General features: G+C 51.6%; 10 protein-coding genes across 10 annotated transcripts; 4 read left to right on the top strand and 6 right to left on the bottom strand.

Moving 5' to 3' along the window:
- Positions 1-148: 148 nt before the first annotated feature.
- Positions 149-3,831, top strand: LCP9604111_5564 (uncharacterized protein; the record flags this gene model as incomplete). Its single annotated transcript, XM_039073388.1, has 5 exons — positions 149-154; positions 252-375; positions 429-755; positions 811-1,427; positions 1,483-3,831. The coding sequence occupies 5 exons, from the start codon at positions 149-151 to the stop codon at positions 3,829-3,831; spliced, it is 3,423 nt and encodes a 1,140-aa protein (XP_038928526.1).
- Positions 3,832-4,307: 476 nt separating this feature from the next.
- On the bottom strand, positions 4,308-5,117 carry LCP9604111_5565 (complex I NDUFA12 subunit family protein; the record flags this gene model as incomplete). Its single annotated transcript, XM_039073389.1, has 7 exons — positions 4,308-4,356; positions 4,422-4,559; positions 4,628-4,691; positions 4,760-4,837; positions 4,897-4,903; positions 4,988-5,008; positions 5,067-5,117. 7 exons carry the CDS (start codon positions 5,115-5,117, stop codon positions 4,308-4,310), a joined length of 408 nt encoding a protein of 135 aa, XP_038928527.1.
- A 101-nt stretch (positions 5,118-5,218) lies between these two features.
- LCP9604111_5566 (CDP-diacylglycerol--glycerol-3-phosphate 3-phosphatidyltransferase) lies at positions 5,219-6,971 on the top strand (the record flags this gene model as incomplete). Its single annotated transcript, XM_039073390.1, has 3 exons — positions 5,219-5,506; positions 5,566-5,918; positions 5,969-6,971. 3 exons carry the CDS (start codon positions 5,219-5,221, stop codon positions 6,969-6,971), a joined length of 1,644 nt encoding a protein of 547 aa, XP_038928528.1.
- A 151-nt stretch (positions 6,972-7,122) lies between these two features.
- Positions 7,123-7,872, top strand: LCP9604111_5567 (HAD family hydrolase; the record flags this gene model as incomplete). Its single annotated transcript, XM_039073391.1, has 1 exon — positions 7,123-7,872. The coding sequence occupies one exon, from the start codon at positions 7,123-7,125 to the stop codon at positions 7,870-7,872; it is 750 nt and encodes a 249-aa protein (XP_038928529.1).
- Positions 7,873-8,023: 151 nt separating this feature from the next.
- Positions 8,024-9,579, bottom strand: LCP9604111_5568 (ribosome biogenesis protein LTV1; the record flags this gene model as incomplete). Its single annotated transcript, XM_039073392.1, has 2 exons — positions 8,024-9,509; positions 9,560-9,579. The coding sequence occupies 2 exons, from the start codon at positions 9,577-9,579 to the stop codon at positions 8,024-8,026; spliced, it is 1,506 nt and encodes a 501-aa protein (XP_038928530.1).
- Positions 9,580-10,151: 572 nt separating this feature from the next.
- On the top strand, positions 10,152-12,179 carry LCP9604111_5569 (ribosome biogenesis GTPase LSG1; the record flags this gene model as incomplete). Its single annotated transcript, XM_039073393.1, has 1 exon — positions 10,152-12,179. One exon carries the CDS (start codon positions 10,152-10,154, stop codon positions 12,177-12,179), a length of 2,028 nt encoding a protein of 675 aa, XP_038928531.1.
- A 409-nt stretch (positions 12,180-12,588) lies between these two features.
- Positions 12,589-14,132, bottom strand: LCP9604111_5570 (uncharacterized protein; the record flags this gene model as incomplete). The annotated part of the gene is made up of 4 exons (XM_039073395.1): positions 12,589-13,395; positions 13,449-13,661; positions 13,756-14,001; positions 14,058-14,132. The coding sequence occupies 4 exons, from the start codon at positions 14,130-14,132 to the stop codon at positions 12,589-12,591; spliced, it is 1,341 nt and encodes a 446-aa protein (XP_038928532.1).
- Positions 14,133-15,073: 941 nt separating this feature from the next.
- Positions 15,074-15,528, bottom strand: LCP9604111_5571 (Spo12 family protein; the record flags this gene model as incomplete). The annotated part of the gene is made up of 3 exons (XM_039073396.1): positions 15,074-15,158; positions 15,223-15,312; positions 15,377-15,528. 3 exons carry the CDS (start codon positions 15,526-15,528, stop codon positions 15,074-15,076), a joined length of 327 nt encoding a protein of 108 aa, XP_038928533.1.
- A 451-nt stretch (positions 15,529-15,979) lies between these two features.
- Positions 15,980-18,589, bottom strand: LCP9604111_5572 (Sad1/UNC domain protein; the record flags this gene model as incomplete). Its single annotated transcript, XM_039073397.1, has 1 exon — positions 15,980-18,589. The coding sequence occupies one exon, from the start codon at positions 18,587-18,589 to the stop codon at positions 15,980-15,982; it is 2,610 nt and encodes an 869-aa protein (XP_038928534.1).
- Positions 18,590-19,528: 939 nt separating this feature from the next.
- On the bottom strand, positions 19,529-21,457 carry LCP9604111_5573 (putative serine/threonine protein kinase; the record flags this gene model as incomplete). The annotated part of the gene is made up of 1 exon (XM_039073398.1): positions 19,529-21,457. One exon carries the CDS (start codon positions 21,455-21,457, stop codon positions 19,529-19,531), a length of 1,929 nt encoding a protein of 642 aa, XP_038928535.1.
- Between the last annotated feature and the right edge of the window lie 59 nt (positions 21,458-21,516).

A 21,516-nucleotide genomic window follows, 5' to 3' on the forward strand; every position in this document is an offset into this window, starting at 1 on the left:
GACCACCACGATTAAATTACTGTCACGTACGTAATCGCTCCCCACCCCTGGACAATCATCAGGCTTCAGTGAACGTTGACGACCTTGGGACGTTGGCGAAGCTTGATTGCTATTCTCCCTTTTTGCATCATTCACAACTCTCCTAATCATGGCTGTAAGTGTTATTCTTGCGTCTCATTCAACGTTTTCTGGTTTATATTTCTTCTAAATCATTGATACACTCAGTATTTATGTTGACATGCGCGAATCAGGGAGGTAATGCCGAGAAGGGTCAGGGCTACATCGCGGCCTTGGACCAGGCGCGGAGCCACGGAAAATGGGATGAGCTCCCCGAATTGATTCGAAAGGTCACAAAGCACGCATCGCAGAGGACTTGTACGCCACCGGCCCTTGGTTTTTTTATCTCAGCCTAACCGGGCTGTCTCTAGGCCTGATACAGACCGCAACGGCAGAATCGCGTGTGATTGCGTATCTTCAACAAAAGTCCTCCGGCGACTCATCCTCTTCCTCACCGAATCTGGTCGAGCTGATCCCCGCTCTATTGATGACAATTGAGAATAATGACGGGTCCCCACAAGAATTATTGCAAGCGCAGGTGTGTCTAGGGTGGATACACTGGGTATTGGATGAGCCTGCACTTGCGGCAGCGCGTCTCCCTAAGGATTTCGCGGGAATACTCGATAGCTTGGCTGGTGGAGGCGAGCAACCCACGTCGTGGACGGAGGTCTGTTTAGTGAAGGGATGCTGCATCAAGGGTATGTTTACTTTTACTTCCGGATGTAGCCAGTTATTAATCTGACAGCAAACCAGCAACCGCACAATCTGTTGCTGGAGACATTCATGAGTCATTGGAGACATCTGTCTCTCTGGTTCCATGGCTAAGCGGCGGCAAATTGACCTCAATCACCACCCCGCAATTCCTGAACTGGTCCGAGTCACTTCTGGGTAATGGTGCTCTTTTGGCTAGTGATGAAGTGACTAAACATGCGCCCTATTCGGATCATAGGCATGCAGATATTGCCTTGCAATTGCTCAGGTCATGGGCGGCTCATCCTGTCGTGAAACAGGGAGTCTCTGCTAACAGCCCATCGAATGTGGATGACTTCGCCTCGGCTCCTCGGGCATCGGTATGGACTGCTTATTATAGGTTCCTCACAGCAGTCCTACAGGGTGGGCTTACATATACCGGCCCCAATGATGGGCCGGACCGCCCGCAACTTTGCAATGAATTGCGTCGCGTAGAGACTATCTACGAACGCAATCTTCTCTCTGAGGTCACATTTCCTACGGCCAGCACCCAAAACTCGCAAGTCGAGGAATGGGTGGAGCAGGTAATTAGTAACTGGCAAGTCTTGTGTGGTCCCGAGTGGCAGGATTCGGATGTCGGCGAAGGAGGCCAGAATGCAGTTGGTCGTAATGTGTTAGAGGTGAGTCTAACAACAGATCTCATCAAACCATATGTACTAACACGTGTTGTCCTAGATTCTGTACCGGGCAGCAACAAGGACCTACCACTCTCATTTGGTACTCCGACGTCTCTTTCATGTTCATTCTGCTTTGGCAGACTTTGACTTCGCTGTGAAGGCGCTCGAATCCTATATTGAGATTGTCACTGCAGCCAAAGAAAGAGCAGAGAAGTCTGCTGAGTCCGGCCAGCTGGAAGATGATGAAGTATTGCTACAGACGCTCTCTGAAGGTGTCACATTATTGAGCTGCCTTGGCTCGCTGGAAGAGGCAGAGAAGGCCCGAGATCTGACTGAACTTATAAGAGAGTATATCGACAAGCACAACACGCCTCCCACAAACGGTCTTGTCAATGGCAATTCTACCAACTTGCCAAATATCCCCCCCTCCGTGTTGGCCTCCTCCTACCGAGCCATTGGTGTTGGACTTGCCTGCTGGGCAAGCTGGACTCCTGTGAATGAATCACGCGATGAAATTAGAGCTGATGCGATCGAATACCTGGAAAAGAGTCTTGCTCCAGAGTTGGGATGTAGCTCCAATTATTCCTCGCTTTACACCCTAGGCCTTGTCTTGGCCGAGAGCAGAGACTTGGACACTGCAATTGACTATGTCAAGTCAGCTCTGACACCAAGCAGCTCATCTACTGCCGTATCTGATGATCTTTCCAAAGAACGTGACTTGGTATCGTTGTGGCATCTGCTTGCCCTGCTGCTGAGTGCAAAACAAGAGTTCGAGATTGCTGGGCGTTCATGTGAGGCTGCATTCGAGCAGTTTCCCAAAGAGTTGTTCTCGAAGGGTCGCGAACGGCGTTCATCAAAGAACCCCAACCAGCGCCCCATTGTCAGCAGATTGCAAGGTAGAGAAAAAGAACGCATCGTCCAAACTCGCATTACCCAGCTTGCATTTATCGAGCTCCTGGAAGGACCTGAAGCTGCTGTCAACCACAGCACACAATTATTGAGTCTTTTTGGCACTCTTTTTAAGGATCTGGACCTCGAGGCTGGGGAGAACAAATCCAAGGCAGACCACTTAGTACCACCAAAGAGCTCTGCCGGAACTATCAGGAGCTTCCGTGGAAGCATTTTCGGCCGAAATAGAACGAGCCAGTTGCCAGATCGCCGTGCTGATCAGAGTAGTGGTTCTGATTCCGCCATTCCGCCCACCCCAGCTATTCCCAACGGTCATATGACGGATGCCCCGTCAATCCAAGTCACGGACGAAGATCCTCACAGTCGTCAGCCAACGGTCGGGAGGGCAGACTCTAAGAAACTGAAAAAGCGAACTTTAAGCTTTCATAAAAACGAGAGACCGCGCGTTGAAGAGCCTCCACTTCCTATTGAGGGTGAAACATCTGCAGACATGGTCGGCATTGCATTTTCTGGCAACACATCAACAGAGTCCGCGATCCGTCCTAACAAAGGCAAACAGCCATTGCCGGCGATGGCACACAATATGAACTATAAACAAGAGCCTCTCCCTATCGGCCATGAGGAACAACCCCCTAAGCAGGATGTCCGGCTCCCAATCGGCTACCGTTTCGATTCTCCCACAAGCGCCGTTATGAAGTATCCTCTAGTTCAATCCCAGAAGCACGCCTTAGGTCTTCTCGTCAAAATCTGGCTTGTTATCGCGGGTCTTTATCGCCGAGCTTCCCTGTTCGAAGATGCCCGCGAGTCGTGTCAAGAAGCTTCGAAACAAGCCGCGCGAGTGGAAGCACTCGTTGCATCAGAAGAATCCTCCGCTCGATCTTTTAGCAAGCGCGGCTGGGGTGCCTCCAAGAGCTCTGAGGAGCTTTGGGCTGATGTTTACGCGGAGCAAGGTCTTTTGTCCCAAGCTCGATCGAGGCCCCATGAAGCCATTAGGCACTTTGAGGAAGCGCTGCTGCGCTACCAAGACCACCCAACGGCGACTATTGGACTTGCCAATCTTCTCTTGGACATTTGGGACCAGAAATTAACCCCAGAGCCAGCGAATGCCGACGTGGATCTTAACGTCGCACGTCTGTCATTGCTGGCGGAGACCCCCAGCCCCAAGTCTGCGCAGGCCATCTCGACCGACGATCTCAAGGTATCAAGCGAGACCGATAATGCGGGTCACGAAGAAGTTTCTTTATCCGCACAAGATGTCGAGCCTAAGCAACTGCACCGTCTCGCGGCCCGCGATCGCGCCTATGGGCTTCTTTCTGCGTTGACAAAGCTCGGAAGCTCCTGGGACAACTCTGAGGCATGGTATGCGTTGTCGAGAGTGTACGAGGCTGGTGAGCAGGTCGAAAAGCTGAAAGAAGTTCTTTGGTGGTGCATTGAACTGGAGGATCGAAGGCCAATTCGGCACTGGTCCAATATCGGCTCCGGTGTCTATGTCCTATAATAAAGGTAACAAAATCCTGTATCTTCCTGTATCTACTTCATTTTGGATATCCTAGACCCTTGTTACATGTCACGTATAGTCCTACTAATTGTAAAGGGTAAAAACCTGGCACGTACCGCAATAGCCAGATCAATTGGGCAGGACGTTATAAAGCAACGTTCTACCAAAAAGAGCACCATGTCAACCCTTATGTTGACATGCCAGGTTACCAATTCATAACCCCACTATTTGAGATGCCTAGTCACTGTCGAAGTCACATTCCAAGTAAGGTTATGAGGGTGACTAGAATTGCGCCTGGCAATATGAACCATAATAATGAAGTCAAAGGTAGCATACTTGGTCGCCGTTACTATTGGCAAAAAAACGTCTTTATATACATCTCCGCAAACGACAATGAGTTGTCAATGGGTTAAAAGGGAAAACAAGATCAGTTGAACGGCAAGAAAAGTGGATTGATTCTGCTATTGCAAGTAAATCTACCGCGGAGCAGCAACGGGAGTCCAGGCGGCGATCTTGGGCCGGGTGCTAGAGTGACGTTAGTCGATACACGGGAACGACAGCAATATCGCACATAGGAAAATTACACGTACGTGGAATAAGTCTTGAATGCAGCGCGGCTCTGGGTCGGGTTGGGGCGGGGCTCAGCGAGCTCCCATGGACGGAGACCGGACTGCATGATCTTGTCGGCGTGCGGGGGCGCGTCAACGAGATAGGAGATCCAGGCGTGCCTTAATAAGGTCAGTTCCACATCATCGCAGGTACATCATTGACCCAGTGTCTCGAGAGAAGCGCTTACCAGCCAGGCTGGATCTGGGATGCGTCGAATTCGGCGTCCTTGTAGTCGATCCACCGTGTTCGGACTAAGCGGAGAAGTACCATTAGAACTTCATGTTTGAATGTGATAGTATGAACTGAAGAGTCTTCTTACGAGGCAATTCCTCCAGGTTCTCGAAGTATTTGTTTCCGTAGCGGTCGACTCCGATCAGAGTTCCGGCCTTGGTATCACCTGTAGAACGTGTAATGTTAGTCAACTGCTGGGCAGATATCGATAGGGTGGAAACGTACCAATGTTCTATACCACAGCGAACAAGGGCATAGGTTAGTCTCGAGCTCATTCAATTGATCTGCTGTTCCGGGGGAGGCGTTCGTAACCTACCTGCATCTGGTGGGCGGCATCCTGTACAAGTGTGTTAGCAAACGAGTTTCTATAGGGTATAGATCGCAATTATACGAACCTTGAAGCCGACTCGGCGGAGATTGCGCAGCGTCCTCACAATAGTCGACATCTTTGCTGGTGTATTGTGCTAGAGCGAATGGGATGCGAGAGATTGGCGATTTGAGGTTGCAGGAGGGCGGTGTGTTTGCACTGTTTGCACCCTGCTCTACCATGGATATCCCGATTCAGAAAACCCTCGATCTTGAATATTCAGACATGTTCGGTCGCATTAAAGGGCAGACGCTTTGTTGTGCTGGGCGTCGCCCAGCCGCACGTCGGAGACTGTGTGCTCGCCAATTTTCTGCGCATGCTGGTACAGGAGCTCCGACTGCAGCATCTGCTCCTTCACCTCTAGCAGGAATCACCGCGGAGCTAGACCGTATTGCTCCCCGATTCGAGGTGCCTGCGTCTCAGATTCATATTATTGACTCCCCGGCCCATTTCTACTCTACATTGAAGGTATCTTCTGTTCTGTTTGTCTCCTCGATATAATTTGGAACTAACTGGCTGTTCTGCAGAATAAAATTCGCAATGCCCGGCGGCGCATTTACCTCTCGACCTTGTACATCGGCAAGACAGAACACGATCTTATTGACACCTTGAGCCAGGCTCTCCGCGGTAATCCAGATCTCAAAGTTTCTATTCTCACCGACGCTCTGCGCGGCACGCGGGAGACACCGAATCCTTCATGCGCTTCACTCCTTTGTTCGCTGGTTGAAGAGTTCGGACCTGAACGAGTCGAGATTCGGATGTTCCATACTCCCAATTTGACGGGTCTGAGAAAAAAATGGATCCCTCGCCGCATCAACGAAGGCTGGGGCTTGCAGCACATGAAGCTATACGGGATAGACGACGAGATCATTCTATCGGGGTATGTTATCTGCGAACTGGTACAAACATGGAGTACTAATATATTTGCAGAGCAAACCTATCCGACGAATACTTCACCCACCGCCTAGACCGATACCATGTGTTCGACTCCAAGGTGCTGACTGAATATTACGCTCGCATCCACCATGCAATCTGCAGTCTGAGCTTCCAGGTGCTGCCGGACCCTCAAGACAAATCCGGCTATATTTTGGACTGGCCTGCCACAAACAAACCCCCTTCTCCGCTTGATGATCCTCAGCAGTTTATCGCATATTCTTCGACCTTCTTAAGCCCGCTCATTCAGGCTCCTGCCAACAAACCTGCGCTTCCCTCCTCGTCAAGTCAAACATATGTATACCCTGTATCGCAGTTTACTTCTCTCCTGCAACCCGATGACACATCTACCGAATACCCTGCCGTGACGACCATTCTCCATCTTCTGTCAAGCTCATCAGTCTATGCCGGGGCCCGCTGGCTCTTCACAGCAGGCTACTTCAACATGCACCCCGTCCTTTCCTCCCTCCTAATTTCCAGTACTACCACCGCCTCGAAGACTCCTACCACCACGAAAGGTACCGTTTTGACGGCCTCACCGTGGGCAAATGGATTCTTTGGCTCCTCTGGAATCTCGGGAATGTTACCAGCCGCATACACACATCTCTCCGCCCGCTTCCTTGATCGCGTCGCCGAGGCAGGTGCGACCGACTCCATTCAACTGAAGGAGTGGCGCAAGGGCACTGTTGGCACGCCAGGCGGATGGACCTACCATGCCAAAGGTCTGTGGATTACACTGCCGCGTGAGGAACACCCCAGCCTCACCTTCGTCGGTAGCAGCAACTACACCAAGCGCAGCTACAGCCTAGACCTTGAGTCTGGTGCGGTGGTCGTGACGAACGATCCGGGTCTTATGCAGAAACTGGGTGAAGAGACTGAACGGCTCCAGAAAGATGCCTCCCCTGTCTCGAGAGATGACTTGATGCGAACGGAAAGGCGAGTCGGATGGAATGTGAGACTTTCCATGTGGATTGTAGAGAAGGTTGGCGGTGCCTTCTAATTCTCTTCTTGGTCTTTTGTATAAATATCTCTTGAAAATAATAGCGAGTCTGTAATATACTGATGGTTGAGGCTATCAGACCATCTGAGTCACCCACTATGGATCCACCATTTCTATTCGATTACACCAAAATCACGCAGAAGGACCCAGAATGACCACTCTGAAATACCCCATGTCTATCCAAGGAATTATCCTCTCAAAATTCTGGTTCGGCTTCGATCTAGATGACACGCTCCACGAATTCCGACGGGCCTCTGCCAATGCCTCGGTCCGCGTCTTCGAAACGATTCACGCCTCAAACAACAAGACCAGCGTTGATACTCTCAAGAATACATACCAAGATATCCTGCGCAATACAACCGCAAACGCCTTCACAGATGGGAGGACTTCAAGCGAGTATCGGCGCGAACGGTTCGGGCGTCTTCTCCAGACGCACGGGCTCACTGATGACTCTTTCCTGAGTCGTCTGTTAGAGGTATATCGAGACTCTCTACGCGAAAACTTGACTCTCAAGCCGGGTGGATTGCATCTTTTGCAAACTTTGCGAGAACTGGGAAAGAAAATCATTGTCATTACTGAGGGTCCGGCGGATGCGCAGGAGTGGACAGTCCAGGAACTCGGGATACGGCCTTACATTGATGTGCTTGTGACGACGAACGAGGTCGGGAAGTCTAAGATTGATGGGCTGTTTGGTGCCGTGCTGGAGAAATATGGTATCGCCGCTGAAGATATTGTATACTTCGGTGATAATGCGATTCGCGATGTTCAGGCTGCGCGGCAGGAAGGGATCCTGGCTGTTCTTTATGATGAAAAGCAGCAGTCTCGTTTCTACGATATCAGTGCATTACGAGTGGATTCGTGGGCTATTGTAGAAAAAGTACTCGTCCATGGAGACATATAGAGCATCGAGACATAAACATAACTTTTGCTCTAGCCATCAAGAGATATCAACCCTAACGCACAGGAATGCCGTAATAAAATAAATAATAAAAACCAAACGCCATGTCATGACTGGGAGCTCCCGTCGTCTCATATGCAGTGTAAATCTTCATCTAAGCTTTTCCCGAAACCTTGCCTTTCACGCCTTGGAGTCGAGCTGGGCCGAGACCGGATCGCACTTCGTCGAGCATTCTGATACCAATGGCCTCGTTACCGTTCCTGCCACGCTTGTGCTTGGCGCCGTGTCGCTTCGCCTGTCCACTGGTATTGGGGTCCCAGCTGGAGAGGAAGTCGTCCATGACGTTGTTGAAGGTGCTGCTGCTGTGCACGGCTTCGCCGTTACCATCGATCAGACTAGGGGCTATGGATGATGTGGTGGACATGCCCGTCATGCCCGTCATGCCGGTTGCACCTGTCATCCCGCTGATCATGGACATGCTGTCATCAAATTCGTCCTCCTCGTCGAGAGCGTAGAGCTGCTCAACCTTGTCAAATCGGTCGTCAAGGAGACGGTGGCCGGCAGTACGAGCCAGAGCGGACGAAGTCATGGAGTACGCAGACGGGTTGGTCAGAGCACCCTTGCGCTTCTTCCGGCGAATTGGCGTTCCGCCAACAGTGAAGGTGGTCGACGCCATCGTCTGCGATGCTGCGATTGTAGGTGCAGCTGGTGTGGGAGCATTGCCAGCCTTGGCATCTTTTTTGAACTTGGCGAACTCGCTCATCCAACTCTGGTCAGTGGGCTGCATATCGGGAGCCGGCTTATCAGGCTCGGGCATCTCGCCTGCATCCATTGGTGGCTTTACAGATTCTTCTGGCAGTTCATCTTCCATTGAGCGATGAGCCTCGGTGCTGTCCGGTTGCACGGGCGCTTTCTCCGTAGCATCCGACTCCCATCCCTCATCATCGACTTCGTCGTCGAACAGGGAATCCTCCCAGTCGCCCTCATCCATTTCCTCCGCATTAGCTGTTAATTCTCCAAAGATTCCGTCAGCGTCGCCATCCTCGACGAAGGCTTCGTCCTCCAGAGCCTCCAGCGCCTCTCGCAGCCGCGGGTCCATGTCAGGCTTGAATCCAGCAATTGCATCTGGGACGTTCTGCTGATCCTGGTAGGTTGGCTTGCGGATAAAGGATGAAGTGGTCGAGCGCATATCGCCATATTGTGAGCCATAAAGACTGGGACCAACGGAGGCGCCCGAACCATAGGTATCTTTATCCACGAGCGAGACCTGCCGCAGCGCATCTTCCAGCTTCATCCCTCGGCCAGCCCTACCCTTAGCCTTCTCATTCTTGGCTTCGACAAAGTATGCATCTCCGCTGCCGCTTCCCAGCTCGCGGAGATGCTGCATGTAATCGTAGCTGGAGTCATCGTAATAGACGCCGTAGTTGGCAGCCTCGCCCTCATTTTTGCGGGCACTATCGCCGTATTCGGACTGGAGGTCAGACAAATTTGGCAATGTCTTCTTCGAGGTGTTCGATGAGGGCGCAGGCGCGGGGCCTCCGACCTGGTACAGGAAACGGTCCTCCGCACTGGTATCGTGGATCAACGGGTCATTTTGAGACCGGTGAAAGAGCTGGAACTTGCTCGCGTTCTTCTTGTCACTAGGGGCATGTCAGCTTTGACGCCATAATCATCCTTATGCGATACGTACATCCACTGTTTGGGCGGCATCTTTGCTTTGGTCAAATTTTTGATATCGCAGAAAAAAGGGAAAAAGTGGGATTGATAGGGTCACGTGTAGCTTATCGCCCCTCGTTCTCCGGGGTCCTCAGAATCTGAACTGTCGGAGTAGTTAGTAGTATACGATGTTTAGGGGGGGGGGGTGGTTCTTTTCCAGTTCCACTCTATTCGTTTAATTCTGATTTGACTCATTGTGCAACTTCGCTTGGAGGCTTGGGTATTCATTGGGCTCGGCGCTTCAAGGCCCGCATCAATAGTATACATATTGAACCAGAAGCCCTAGTTATAGACTATATTGGTCCTCAGATATGGCTTCAACTATTTTCTGCTCCTATATTTACCATATACAACTAAAATAACCATAAAAACCTGCAAAAAGTACAAAACATGGCCATATACTTCCTTACCTAGATGGCCATCCCGCCATAGAGGGGCTTAGTCAGCGTTATCTTATCCGTCTGAATAATCCAAAATTCCCTTTTCAGGTGGGGGTTGTGTCTCGACTTAATTTTTTACTTCCTACAACTTTTCTCGATTTTAGGGAATCGAAAGCCATCGCCATCATGGTTTTACCTAAATCTAAGAAATCCGTGGGACTGGGTTCCAGTCTCATGAACGATCGGTTCGGAAAGGGCAAAGCATCGGCTCAAAAGAAGGTCTCTCACAACAATGCCATCCAGCGCACAGGTGTCAATGGTGAAACCTACGTCACCAACGAGGCGAAGGAGGCATCGTGGGTCAAGATGCGCAGTATCACTGAGCAGGCAGCGCTCGACGAATTCCTGAGTACCGCCGAACTAGCTGGAACCGACTTTACCGCTGAAAAAATCAACAACGTCAAGATCATCCACTCCGATCAGAAGAACCCCTTCCTTCTCACCCCCACAGAAGAGAGGAAAGCTTTCCTGAAGCACCAGAAAAATAAAGACCGCCTGACTGTTCCCCGACGACCCAAGTGGGACCAGTCCACGACTCGAAATGAACTAGAAACGATGGAGAAACAAAGTCTGTTGGACTGGAGACGAGGACTGGCTGAGCTGATTGAGAACCATGATCTGCTGATGACTCCATTCGAGCGCAATTTGGAGGTCTGGCGCCAGTTGTGGCGAGTTATTGAGCGGTCCGATCTTATTGTGCAGATTGTCGATGCGCGAAACCCGTTGCAGTTCCGTTCGGAGGATCTGGAGAGTTATGTCAAGGAAATCGATCCCCGAAAGCAGAATTTGCTGTTGGTTAACAAGGCGGATATGTTGAGTCTGAAGCAAAGAGAAGCTTGGGCTGCGTACTTTGAGAAGCACAAGATTAACTTCCGTTTCTTCTCTGCTCATCTCGCTAAAGAGAAGAACGAGGCCCTCGCTTTGCAAGAGAAAGAACTTGATTCCGATGATGAACTCGCCCAGTCGGCGCAACATATCGACATACACTCCAATGAAGATGATGGATACCAGAAGGAGGATACAGTGGAGGAAGAAAGGGCTAAGCTTGCCGACCCTGAGCGCTCGCTTGGGCCACACATTCTGGACACTGACGAACTGGAAGAGCTTTTCCTGGCCAACTCCCCAGAATCACTACCACAAGATGACGAGTCTAGCGAGCCCAAGCGTAAGACTACAATCGGTCTGGTCGGTTACCCTAATGTGGGTAAATCCAGTACCATCAACGCCCTTCTCGGTGCGAAGAAGGTTTCTGTCTCTGCCACACCCGGTAAGACCAAGCATTTCCAGACTCTCTACCTTTCGCCGGAGATTATGCTGTGCGATTGTCCCGGTCTCGTGTTCCCCAACTTCGCCACCACTAAGGCCGAGTTGGTCGTTAATGGTGTGCTGCCCATCGACCAGCAGCGCGAGTTCACCGGTCCCGCCGGTATTGTCGCCAAGCGTATCCCCAAGCATTTCATTGAGCAGGTTTACGGTGTGAAGCTCAGAATGCGTCCCATCGAAGAAGGCGGCACTGGCGTCCCCACTGCCAGCGAGATTCTGCGTGCCTATGCTCGCGCCCGCGGTTTCTCCACCCAGGGTATTGGTCAGCCCGACGAGTCCCGCGCTGCACGATACGTCCTCAAGGACTATGTCAACGGCAAGCTTCTCTGGGTCAACCCTCCACCAGTTGGCGAGGACGAAACTCCAATTGACAGCGTCGACTTCAACAGCGACCTATATGACGTCGCCCATCTTCCTGAGAGACGCCGAGCTCAGCTCACACAAGCCAAGATTGGAAAGCATACCGCAGTAGAAGAGGTCACCGCGGAGCCCACCGGCGACGTCGACTCGGAAATCCCCATTGAAGTAGCCAAGATTTCCGTCGAGCCAGAGCTCGGTCGCACCTCCCGCAACCTTGATACAGGCTTTTTCGGCTCAGAAACCGGCCCCTCTGCCGGCCGTCTGACGCTCCCCTTCCAGGCCCGGTACACCCAACAGGGCCAGGAGATGCGCAAGGTGCCAACAGGCCGCAAAGAGCGCATGATGGTTGCTCTTGAGCGTGGCGTGGATGTCTCCGAAGTGAAAGGCAACACCGGCACGAAGAAGCACTTCAAGGCAAACAAGCGCCTGGCCAAGGGCAAGCGCAACAACCCTGCGGATGACGACTACTAAAAAGTGATTTTCTTTTATATTTCCTTTGCATTGTTGCTTGCGCTCGCAGGCGAGTCGAGGGAGATCGGAGCTCTCCCTCTGCTCTACGAGGTATCATTCTTGGGCTTATTGGGGCTTGAGGTGGATGAATTGATAAATGGTCCCACATATGGGATTTGCATGTCATGTCGGGATTGACGGTTTATGTCCATGTACATGTTCATGTTTGTTGAGGAATCATCTTTTTGGCGTTCGGTTTTACGAGTTGAATAACGATTTATACCAGTCATTCATTCACTTGATCATTGTCACTTTCCTTCCATCTAAGACTATCAAGTCCAACGTAAAACCAAGTAAAACCGGAGCAATGTTCGTGCATTCTTATTCCAACCGAACTAGCCCTACATGTAAACTATATCTCCCCATTAACTCAAAGATGGCTCTTAGGCTTGAACCCAGAAGCAACAAGCAAGCGATCCGCCTCCGCCCGCTGCCAATTCAACTTGGCAATAACCGCATCCTTGCGAGTCTTGTTCTCCCGCTTACCCAGCTGCTGCAAGTGGACCTCATCCGGACCATCCGCAATGCGCAGCGTACGAATCATAGCCCACATATACGCAAGCGGGGTATCCTGGCAAATACCAGCTGCACCATAAGCCTGCACCGCGCGATCGATGATAGTAAGCGCAGTCTGAGGAACAAGCACCTTGGCCTGAGCAATCTCCTTGAGCGCGCCCTTGGCATTACCCTGATCGATCTTGATAGCAGCGTTCAAGACCACGAAGCGGGCGGCATCGACCTCAATGCGCGACTTGGCAATCCACTCGAGGATCACGCCGTGCGCGACTAGAGGCTTGCCGAAGGTCATCTTGCGCTCGTCGTTGACGCGGGCAATCAGCCACTCGAGCGCGCGCTCGGCGGCGCCAATCGACCGCATCGCGTGGTGGATGCGGCCGGGTCCCAGGCGGCCCTGGATGATCTCGAAGCCGCGGCCTTCGCCGAGGACCATGTTTGAGGCTGGCACGCGCACGTCTTTGAATGAGATGTGGCCGTGGCCGTGGGGTGCGTCGTCGTACCCGTATACTGTCAACATGCGGTGCACTGTGATGCCGGGGAGTCCGGCGGGGACGAGGATGACGGACTGCTGCTTGTAGGTGTCTGGGTTGGAGGCGTCGGTCTTGCCCATTACGAGGTAGATTGCGCAGCGGGGATCGCCGGCGCCGGAGGACCACCATTTCTGTATTGGCTGTTAGATGTTGAGGATGAGAAGGGGATTGTAGAGGTACACACCGAGCCATTAAGGACGTACTCGTTGCCCTCACGGCGAATGTCAAGCTCGATATTTGTCGCATCGCTAGAGGCAACTTCCGGCTCGGTCATTAGGAAAGCAGAGCGGATCTTGCCCTCTAACAGAGGCTCAAGCCACTGCTTCTTTTGTGCGTCGTTACCATACTTGGCGAACACCTCCATGTTGCCGGTATCTGGGGCAGCATTGTTGGTAGCCTGATAAGAAGCAATAGTCAGCGATCAATCGTATCAATTTGCAAGACCTGCCCAGCAAGTAAAGCAATGCGCCAGACAAAATAGAATAACTCACCTCCGAGGCAATTTTGCTTTTGCCGAGCAACTCGGCCATCAATCCATACTCCAAGTTTGAGAATCCAGCGCCCTGGCTGAAGTGGTTCTTAGGCAGGAACATGTTCCACAGCCCGATCTTCTTGGCCTTCTCCTTCAGGGACTCCAAGATGGCGGGGTTGGTCTTCCATCGCTGCTCCCCCTCGCCAAGCTGGGCTGAGAAGACGATATCGGCAGGGATGCAATCTTTTTCGACGAATTCTTCGACCTGGAGTCATGTTAGCGCTGAATATTGGTGATTTGCGGATATTGGAAATAAATTACCAGATCGAGGGTCCGCTTGGCCTGTTCGCTGACGAACGGCTGGGCAATGGGCGGAATACGAGAAGAAGCGGACATTTTGGATATAAGAATGATTGAATTGATGCAGAATATAAGCAGAATCAACGGATCCGGGGAATATAAGGGAAATATAAAGAGAACGAGGTCAGCCCATCCAAAATTGCGGAGAAGGTGGAGAAGCCGAGTCCAAGTGCCTCGGCTCAGCTCCTAACCGGACGACTTGGAGATTCTTGATATCTCACGACGTCAAGGTAAATCGGCCAGATCTCCGAGATTACTTGTACAGAAGTCTATTTGGAACTATGTATATGGATCAGAACATTAGTATTCAATCATTGTTCAATATTATGATATGGCAAGTAGGTCTAGTTAACAAGTTAACAACGGAGTACAGCCGAGATATCAATAAGAAAAGAACAGACAACTGCCATTCAACAGGAGAAATAAAGGGGAAATCAAAGATTCAAGCCAGCTATAAGCCAAAAAGATATCTCTTAGCTACCCCTGCTTCTGCAGTTCTTTCCCGAAATGGCAGTCCATTCAACATCCCGAGGTCTGTAGGAAATCGACTAAGCCCTGACACTGTATTGTTAGCAGCCTGAATTACACATTCTACACATATGCATATAGCCATGTCACAACCAAGAAAAGATTGCGTTGATTCCAATGTGCTCCATGAGATATCCCAATTACAGTTCCATCCATCCATCCCATACCCCGTACACACAAAAAAAAGAGCAAAAGCAAAAGGCATTGCAGGTCATCACACAAAAGAAAAGAAAAGAAGAAGAACATATAGAAGAACAATAAATCCTAACCCAGACCTGCTCATATCCAAGATCTCGAATCTGCCTTTCCTCAATGCATCCGACACAGCGACCGGCGCCGAGTAAAAGCGATTGAAGGAAAAGACCATAGAAGCAGAGTCTGGGGGGAAAGAAAAGAGAAAGAAGAAAAGGAAAAGAAGATCGAAGTGAAACACCTCAAAAGACCCGCATCTAGTTCTCAAGGCCCTTCTCGGCTGAAGATTGCTCGTAGCTCTTCTTGCCGAGCTTGGCGAACAACGATTGGGGCTTGCCGGCACTGCAGTTGAGTAGGTTAGCTTGGATTCGATTCAAAGTCTATGTGGGAAAAGGAAATCACATACTTCTTGAACCGCTTGCCCTTGATATCGCTCAATTTCTTTGTGCAGGGGCTCATGATGTCGTCTGAGGGTGAGACGTAGGAGGTTGGTTGTCTGTTATGGAAGGTTAGTTCGTTGCAGAAAAGAATAATAGGATATTTTATATGGGAGTACTCACTCCTCGCCTGTTACTTTTCCCTGCAATACCTGGCGGTGGTGCTCCATTGATGAGATGTCTGAGCCCTTCAGGTCGGTCTTGTCGCTCGCGTTGCTCAGGTGAGTGTTGGTTGAGCGGTCGGCCAGGGGCTGAGCTTGTGTGGTTGCGTCCATTTTGTGGGTGTGTAGGGATTTGAATGGGTTAAAGGGAGGTGTAGATAGGCAGTGATGTGTATTGCGTGGAGGATTGCGTAGTTAAAAGGGAAGAAGGTTGACAAAAACAACTCGGATAAGGTGAAAATCGTGTGTTGGGTGGGCTTCGATTGTTGTCCGGGCAACTGAGTATGACGCCACAACATATTCCCTCAACCTTGGATAATTGTTACTGTTATACAGGCTTGTATTTATGGATATCTAGGTTTTCATTCAAAGAATGCAGATAACTCTAATAACAGTCACAGTAGGAAACAAAATAGTAAACACAGAAAGTGGGAATCATTGGTCGTCCAAACATACACGTAATAGGGTACATAGAACAGTGTACAGATGCAGAACGCTAGTGGATAAAGATCAGAATGCAAGGTCATAAAGTATGGCTAAAGCCATTATACCATGAAAGGAAGTATCACAGCTCAGGTGACTGTGGAGTATCGGTAACCCGGGCGACATCGTCCGGTGTAGTCATGTCCAGGTCATCAGGCCGCCCATTCAGTACAGGCGGTGTACTCTGAGAACGGGGTTGTGGTGTCCCCAGAGTAGGCACAGACATAGACTTGGGAGAGACGGGTTCTTCCACCCTGTCTGTCTCCCCGACATCTCGTTCTGGAGAAGAAGAAGACGTAGGAGTCGGCGGGGAATAAGCAGCGGTCGGACTAGTAGCGCTATCTTGGGACGAGTCGGAGAGGTTTCTGCGATGGCCACCGTTCTCACGGTATGAGGACGAAGTCGGGCGTGTCGACCCCGGGCTAGCCGATGGTGTGGCGAAAATTGGAGATGAAGACCGCAGACTGTAGGACCGAGCGACCATTCTTTGAACGGCAGGGAATTCCATATAGTTGCTTCCCGACCCCCGTGAGAACAGGGCGAGGGCAAAGCAGCAGAGGACCATGATGCTCTGGATCACGGTGACTCTCTTTTGGAAAACGAGCTCGTCTGCAAGAACACCGAGCTGGCCGCTGAGGGAGTGGACTTCTTGGTGGTACTGAATGCGCTGGTGCTCGAATTCAAGAGCAACAGACTTCCAGACGTGGTCGTACTGCTCGCGGAATTCTCTCAATTCGTTGAGAACAGTGACGTTGAGACTTTCAAGGAAGGTAGATGTCTTCGCTAGCTGCCGCTTCTCAACCTTGTTGAACGCATCGCGCAAGATGCGAGATTGTTCCTCGATATAGAGAAGAGACAGGGTTGAGTTCGACTCGAGCATCTGGAGCCGCTTGTGGACGGACTTGAAGAAGGATTCTTGGGTCGTGGGATTTGCAGATGGCGGTTGAGTGTTGGTAGGTCTTGTCGATTCTGGAAGAGGGCTGTTCTGCTCCTCTTTTGGGTTGGTAGTAGGTTTCCCTGCGGTCTCGGATGTGGCGTTCTGCTGAGCAGGCTCGAAAGATACGCTTGAGGCATCCGGAGCGGCCACGACACTTTTGGCAGGCTCGCCCTGTTTTCGGATATCCTCAGCTTTTGAAGGGGCGGGTGGTGCGACATTGGTCGCGGAGGGACTACCTCCAACTGCAGCAGTAGAGTTCTGTTTCGGTGGTGGATTGGTCTGATCCGTTGTGGCTGACGACGATGGAGTCGGAAAAAGCGGTCCATCATCAATGCTGCATGTATCTCCATCATTATGCGTCGCAAAAGGCGAGACAGCCTCTGATGGAGGGTTTGGACAAATCTCCTCCACTGTAAGGCTAGGTTGGCTAGGTTCCACCGCAGGAATAGATTCCTCGACTGGCATTTCCACAGGCTTGATCTCCAGGTCTTCGGGAACCTGAATAGCTTCACTGGCCTCCAACTCCTCAACCTCAACGTGATCAGAGCTCTCGCCATGCTTGTACTCTTCCATCATGGTCGTACCATGCACCCGAATCAAGCTGACGGGGCAGAAGAACTCATGCCCATAGTGCGTGAGGAACTCAATTCTCAGATATCGAGCCCAAATAAGCGAGTTCTCTACTGCGAAGGCTTGCACCTCACGAGTGTTGCGTGCCTCATACACCCCGAGTTCTTTCCACTGGTCTGGTTTCGCGGGATACCGATCGGAGACACTAACCCGGAACGTGTGGAAGATGGAGCTGAAGAACTCATAGTTTGCAAGGACAACCGTATCAACCAGAATATCATCACACATTTCCAGAACAAGAAATTTGTTCTGCGCGCGACACTCATTGAGCATATAGCTATCCTTATTCTCAATGAGCACAGAAGAAGAACCCTTGCTTTCAGGATTCGTCTTCAAGACCGTAGCTGCGCAGTCAAAGGAAGCATAGTTGAACCGCTCTTTGCAAGTAGTGCCCGCATCCTTACGACGCGACGCATCTCTCTGGAGCGCACCCTGCCCTTGCACATCCACATTGCCTCTGCCATCCGCATTCCCCGACTGCCCAGCCTCGCGAGACGGGATATGCGAGCCCCAAGCGGTAGGACTAGCCTCGGGCGTCTCAGCGCCGAACCCACCAAAGTCCAACTCGATCTCGGCATCGTCGCCCAGCGAATCCAAAGCATTATTGATTCCAGTCGGCTGCCGACGATCTTCCTTCCCAGCAGCCGCAGCGCGTCTGCTCCCTCCAACATTCTCGGCTGATTGTCCGACCTTCGCTAGGTTCTGCTTCTTCCAGTCCTCAAAAGAGAGGAAATTACCACCGTCTAATAGCGAGTCCGTATCTTGGTCCTGTTCGGCGCTCTGGTCGGCGATCGTTTTCGCTCTCTCTCCTGGCGTCCCGCTCGGGATTATAGGTGGATTCACGACCGGCTCGTTGGCTGTCGCATTTGTATCGGGCGCCGAGGCAAGGTAGATATCGCGACCCGGCCCCCAGCGCGTCTCCAGACACGGCGGCAGATGGAAGAGCTCGGACTCGGTCTGCCAGGTACTCTTCGCTGGACATGTCGCTGGTGTTGTGTGGTGAGCAGTTTGCGCCCCGTTCGGGGGTGGCTGGGCGGTCGCATTGGAGAGCGCGCTGTGGCAGAGAGCCAAAATGATCGAGGCGCGGTATATCCAAAAGGTCAATGAGGGTCTTGTGGTCAACATGCTGTCGATTTGGTGATCAGATACTCGCATGTATAACTCCCTCGGTGAGTTCAAGCTATGAATTCGACCTGCTTGCTATGCGCATCGTGGCTGGGAGTAAAGGAGTCGGCACGGGAATTTCTCCTAAGTGGTATTTCGCTATACGTGGGGGAGGTTGCGATTAAGCAAACCCTAGCTTGGCGACAAGTGGCGGTCTCCAGAAAGAAATGGATCGTCTGGTATAAATGGCAGGTGATAGTGGACCGGTGGCATCTCGGCCACGCGCTGGGCCTGACCGCCTTTCAACTCGGTGAGAGCTTCAGGGCTGCAACGTTCAGGATTCAATATACAACTTAGTTAGACTACAACTACAACTACAGACTCATCATCTATGAATTACAGAGAATCATATTCTTCGTGGATAATGTTTGATTTTCCCTTTGGACTGTTCCACGAAACTAGTTACAGTATAACACAATCAAGAGAAAACGGCCACGGTATTCCACCACGTAGGCAAATCGACTTCACCGCAACTCATTCCACCTTTCCCTGAAGAAACCACGTCAATCGTGTAGTTCGTATGAAAGCCTCTCGCCAGAATTAAATATCCACCAGCGCGTTCCGAGCCAGCCTTCTAACCTTTTGTAGTTGTGTATCCGTCGTCTCCGCCAGTGTCCTTGATCCTCGGTCTGATATTGTACAGGAAGAAGAAAAAAAACAGTGTGGACGACCAGGGAGGATGATACAATGCACGTGGCAATGCACCGTTGGGGACGGACGGAAACAGACGAAACACCCAATCCGAGAACAAAGAGACATAAGACAGAAAGCGGAAGTTTATTTTATCGTGGGCATTTTTGAACTTTTTTTCCCAACTGAATCGAAACATGCAAGCAGACATCAAAATGAGGGGAGAGTATAGGGTAAGGGTGAGTGAAGTTCGAGTGAATGTCGACAACCCTAGAAGTGAGTCTCATGCCAACCACCGACAAGATCGAGATCATCGTCAACGCTTCCATCAAGAGGAAGGAAGCTGCTGGGGACATGGCTACGCCAATCCTGCTGTTCGAGCAAATGGCGGCGGCGAACCTCGACAGGCGATGCGGGCTTGGACTTGCCCTGGTGGTATCCGGAAGTACCTCGACCCCAATCGTGTCGCCGAGTATTGGCAGCAACACTCTTGGGGCCAAACACCTCACGCGACTTGCGGGGCTTACACTTGTGCAGTTCGTCCTCGGGCTTGTACTGGCGTCGGACTTCACCGAGCATGGACCACTTATCGGCCCGAGACGGCTCGTGTGGGGAGCTCCGCATGGGGCGGGGCGTGCTACTCGACGCACTGGAGTCGCTGTCTTCGTCCAAGGAAAGATCCCCCAATACATGGGGTTCCATCTTCAGATCCACATCTGGGCCGTGAGAGCGATGGTTGGGGGAAGCGGAGGCCGGCTCGCGCAATCTTGGGAGGGCAGCTCCCTGGCTCTCTTGGCTCCAGCTGCGAGAGTTCTGCTCCCGTCGTTGAGCCACAGCAAGATCCTCATTCTCAGACTCTTCTTCGTCCCACATGTCGCACCAACTCTTTGAGATCTTGTCGGCACCTTTGTTACCAAAGACCATCGACAAGGAAGGGAGCGGCTTCGTCGTGTGAGACGGCAGTGATCCAGTGATGGAAACCGGATCAGAGCGAGGAAGAGACGGGCCCGCACGCTTGCGGAGATCATCACGCTTACGAAGATTGAGCAAGACAAAGGATTCACTGAGCTGGGAGTCCAAAACAGAAGCCACTGAAGGGGATTCCATGCGAGACGAGAACCACGAGGTTCCTGCAGCTTCGGAAGCTGGGAACAGATCCTCGGTGTAGCTCTCGTTGTCCGGAATGGCAGAGAGTTGTCGGATAGCCTGGGGAGGGGTCGACTGGAGCGCCTTGGCCCATGGGAAAGCATCTCCCTGGTTGACATATGGGCTCTGGAGAGATGGGGTGCGAAGTGGTTCGCGGTTGGCGCTGGCAGGAACCACCTCGCGGTCCTCGGTGCAAAACTCGTCAAGAGATTCGTCGTCGGTAGTGAACGAGACCGCGCGGAGGATGCTATCACGCACATCCAGCAAAGACCGCTTGGAGGGATCAATGGTCAAGGCATGAGTCAGAATCTCGTACGTGTCCTGCGACATGTTGGGGAAGATATCGAAAAGCGACTGGCGATCCCGCACATAGTCGGCAAAGAGTACATCGGACTCAGTGGGGGTAACGAATGGATTCCGAGCAAACAGAATGTTCAACAGGCAGATACCCACGGACCAGATGTCGGCCTTGGCGGGGGAGTATCCTGTCGTGGTCGGCTCATATTGCTCGGGGGCCATGTAGCGGTCACTGCCAACACACGCCTCGTAACACCACGAGTCTTTCGTAGCGAGACCGAAGTCGCCTAGCTTCATGGAACCGTCCTGTGTCAGGAAGATATTCTCCGGCTTGATGTCACGGTGATACAAGCCATTGGCATGCATGAAGTCGACGGCACTAATTAGCTGCAGCATGAAATCGCGGACGTGCTCGGTCTCCAGTGGACCACGGTTAAGGCGGATGGCCTCGTATAAATCCCCATTGGCACAGTACTCCAAAACAAGATATGTATGAGTGTCGGTGTTGAACGTATGAATCAAGTTGACCAAATTCGGGTGGAACCCGAATCGTCGGTGACACTCGAGTTCTTCGAAGCCGGAATTCGTTGAGGCCTTGATGAGACGTTTGATAGCAACATCCTGACCGGTCTTGGTATCTGTAGCCAGGAATACCATTCCAAAAGACCCATGGTTGAGTGGGGCCACGGTTCGGAAACGACCATCCAAAAGTTGGCCTTCAACGAACTCTTCCTTCAAGCACTCCATGGTCGACATGTTGGCCTGATGATCCAAAAAAGGACGAATGCAGAGATGAGATGAAAAGGGGGAGCGGA

This window comes from Penicillium roqueforti (assembly GCF_015533775.1).
Source record: "Penicillium roqueforti strain LCP96 04111 chromosome Unknown scaffold_13, whole genome shotgun sequence".
NCBI lineage: Eukaryota > Fungi > Ascomycota > Eurotiomycetes > Eurotiales > Aspergillaceae > Penicillium > Penicillium roqueforti.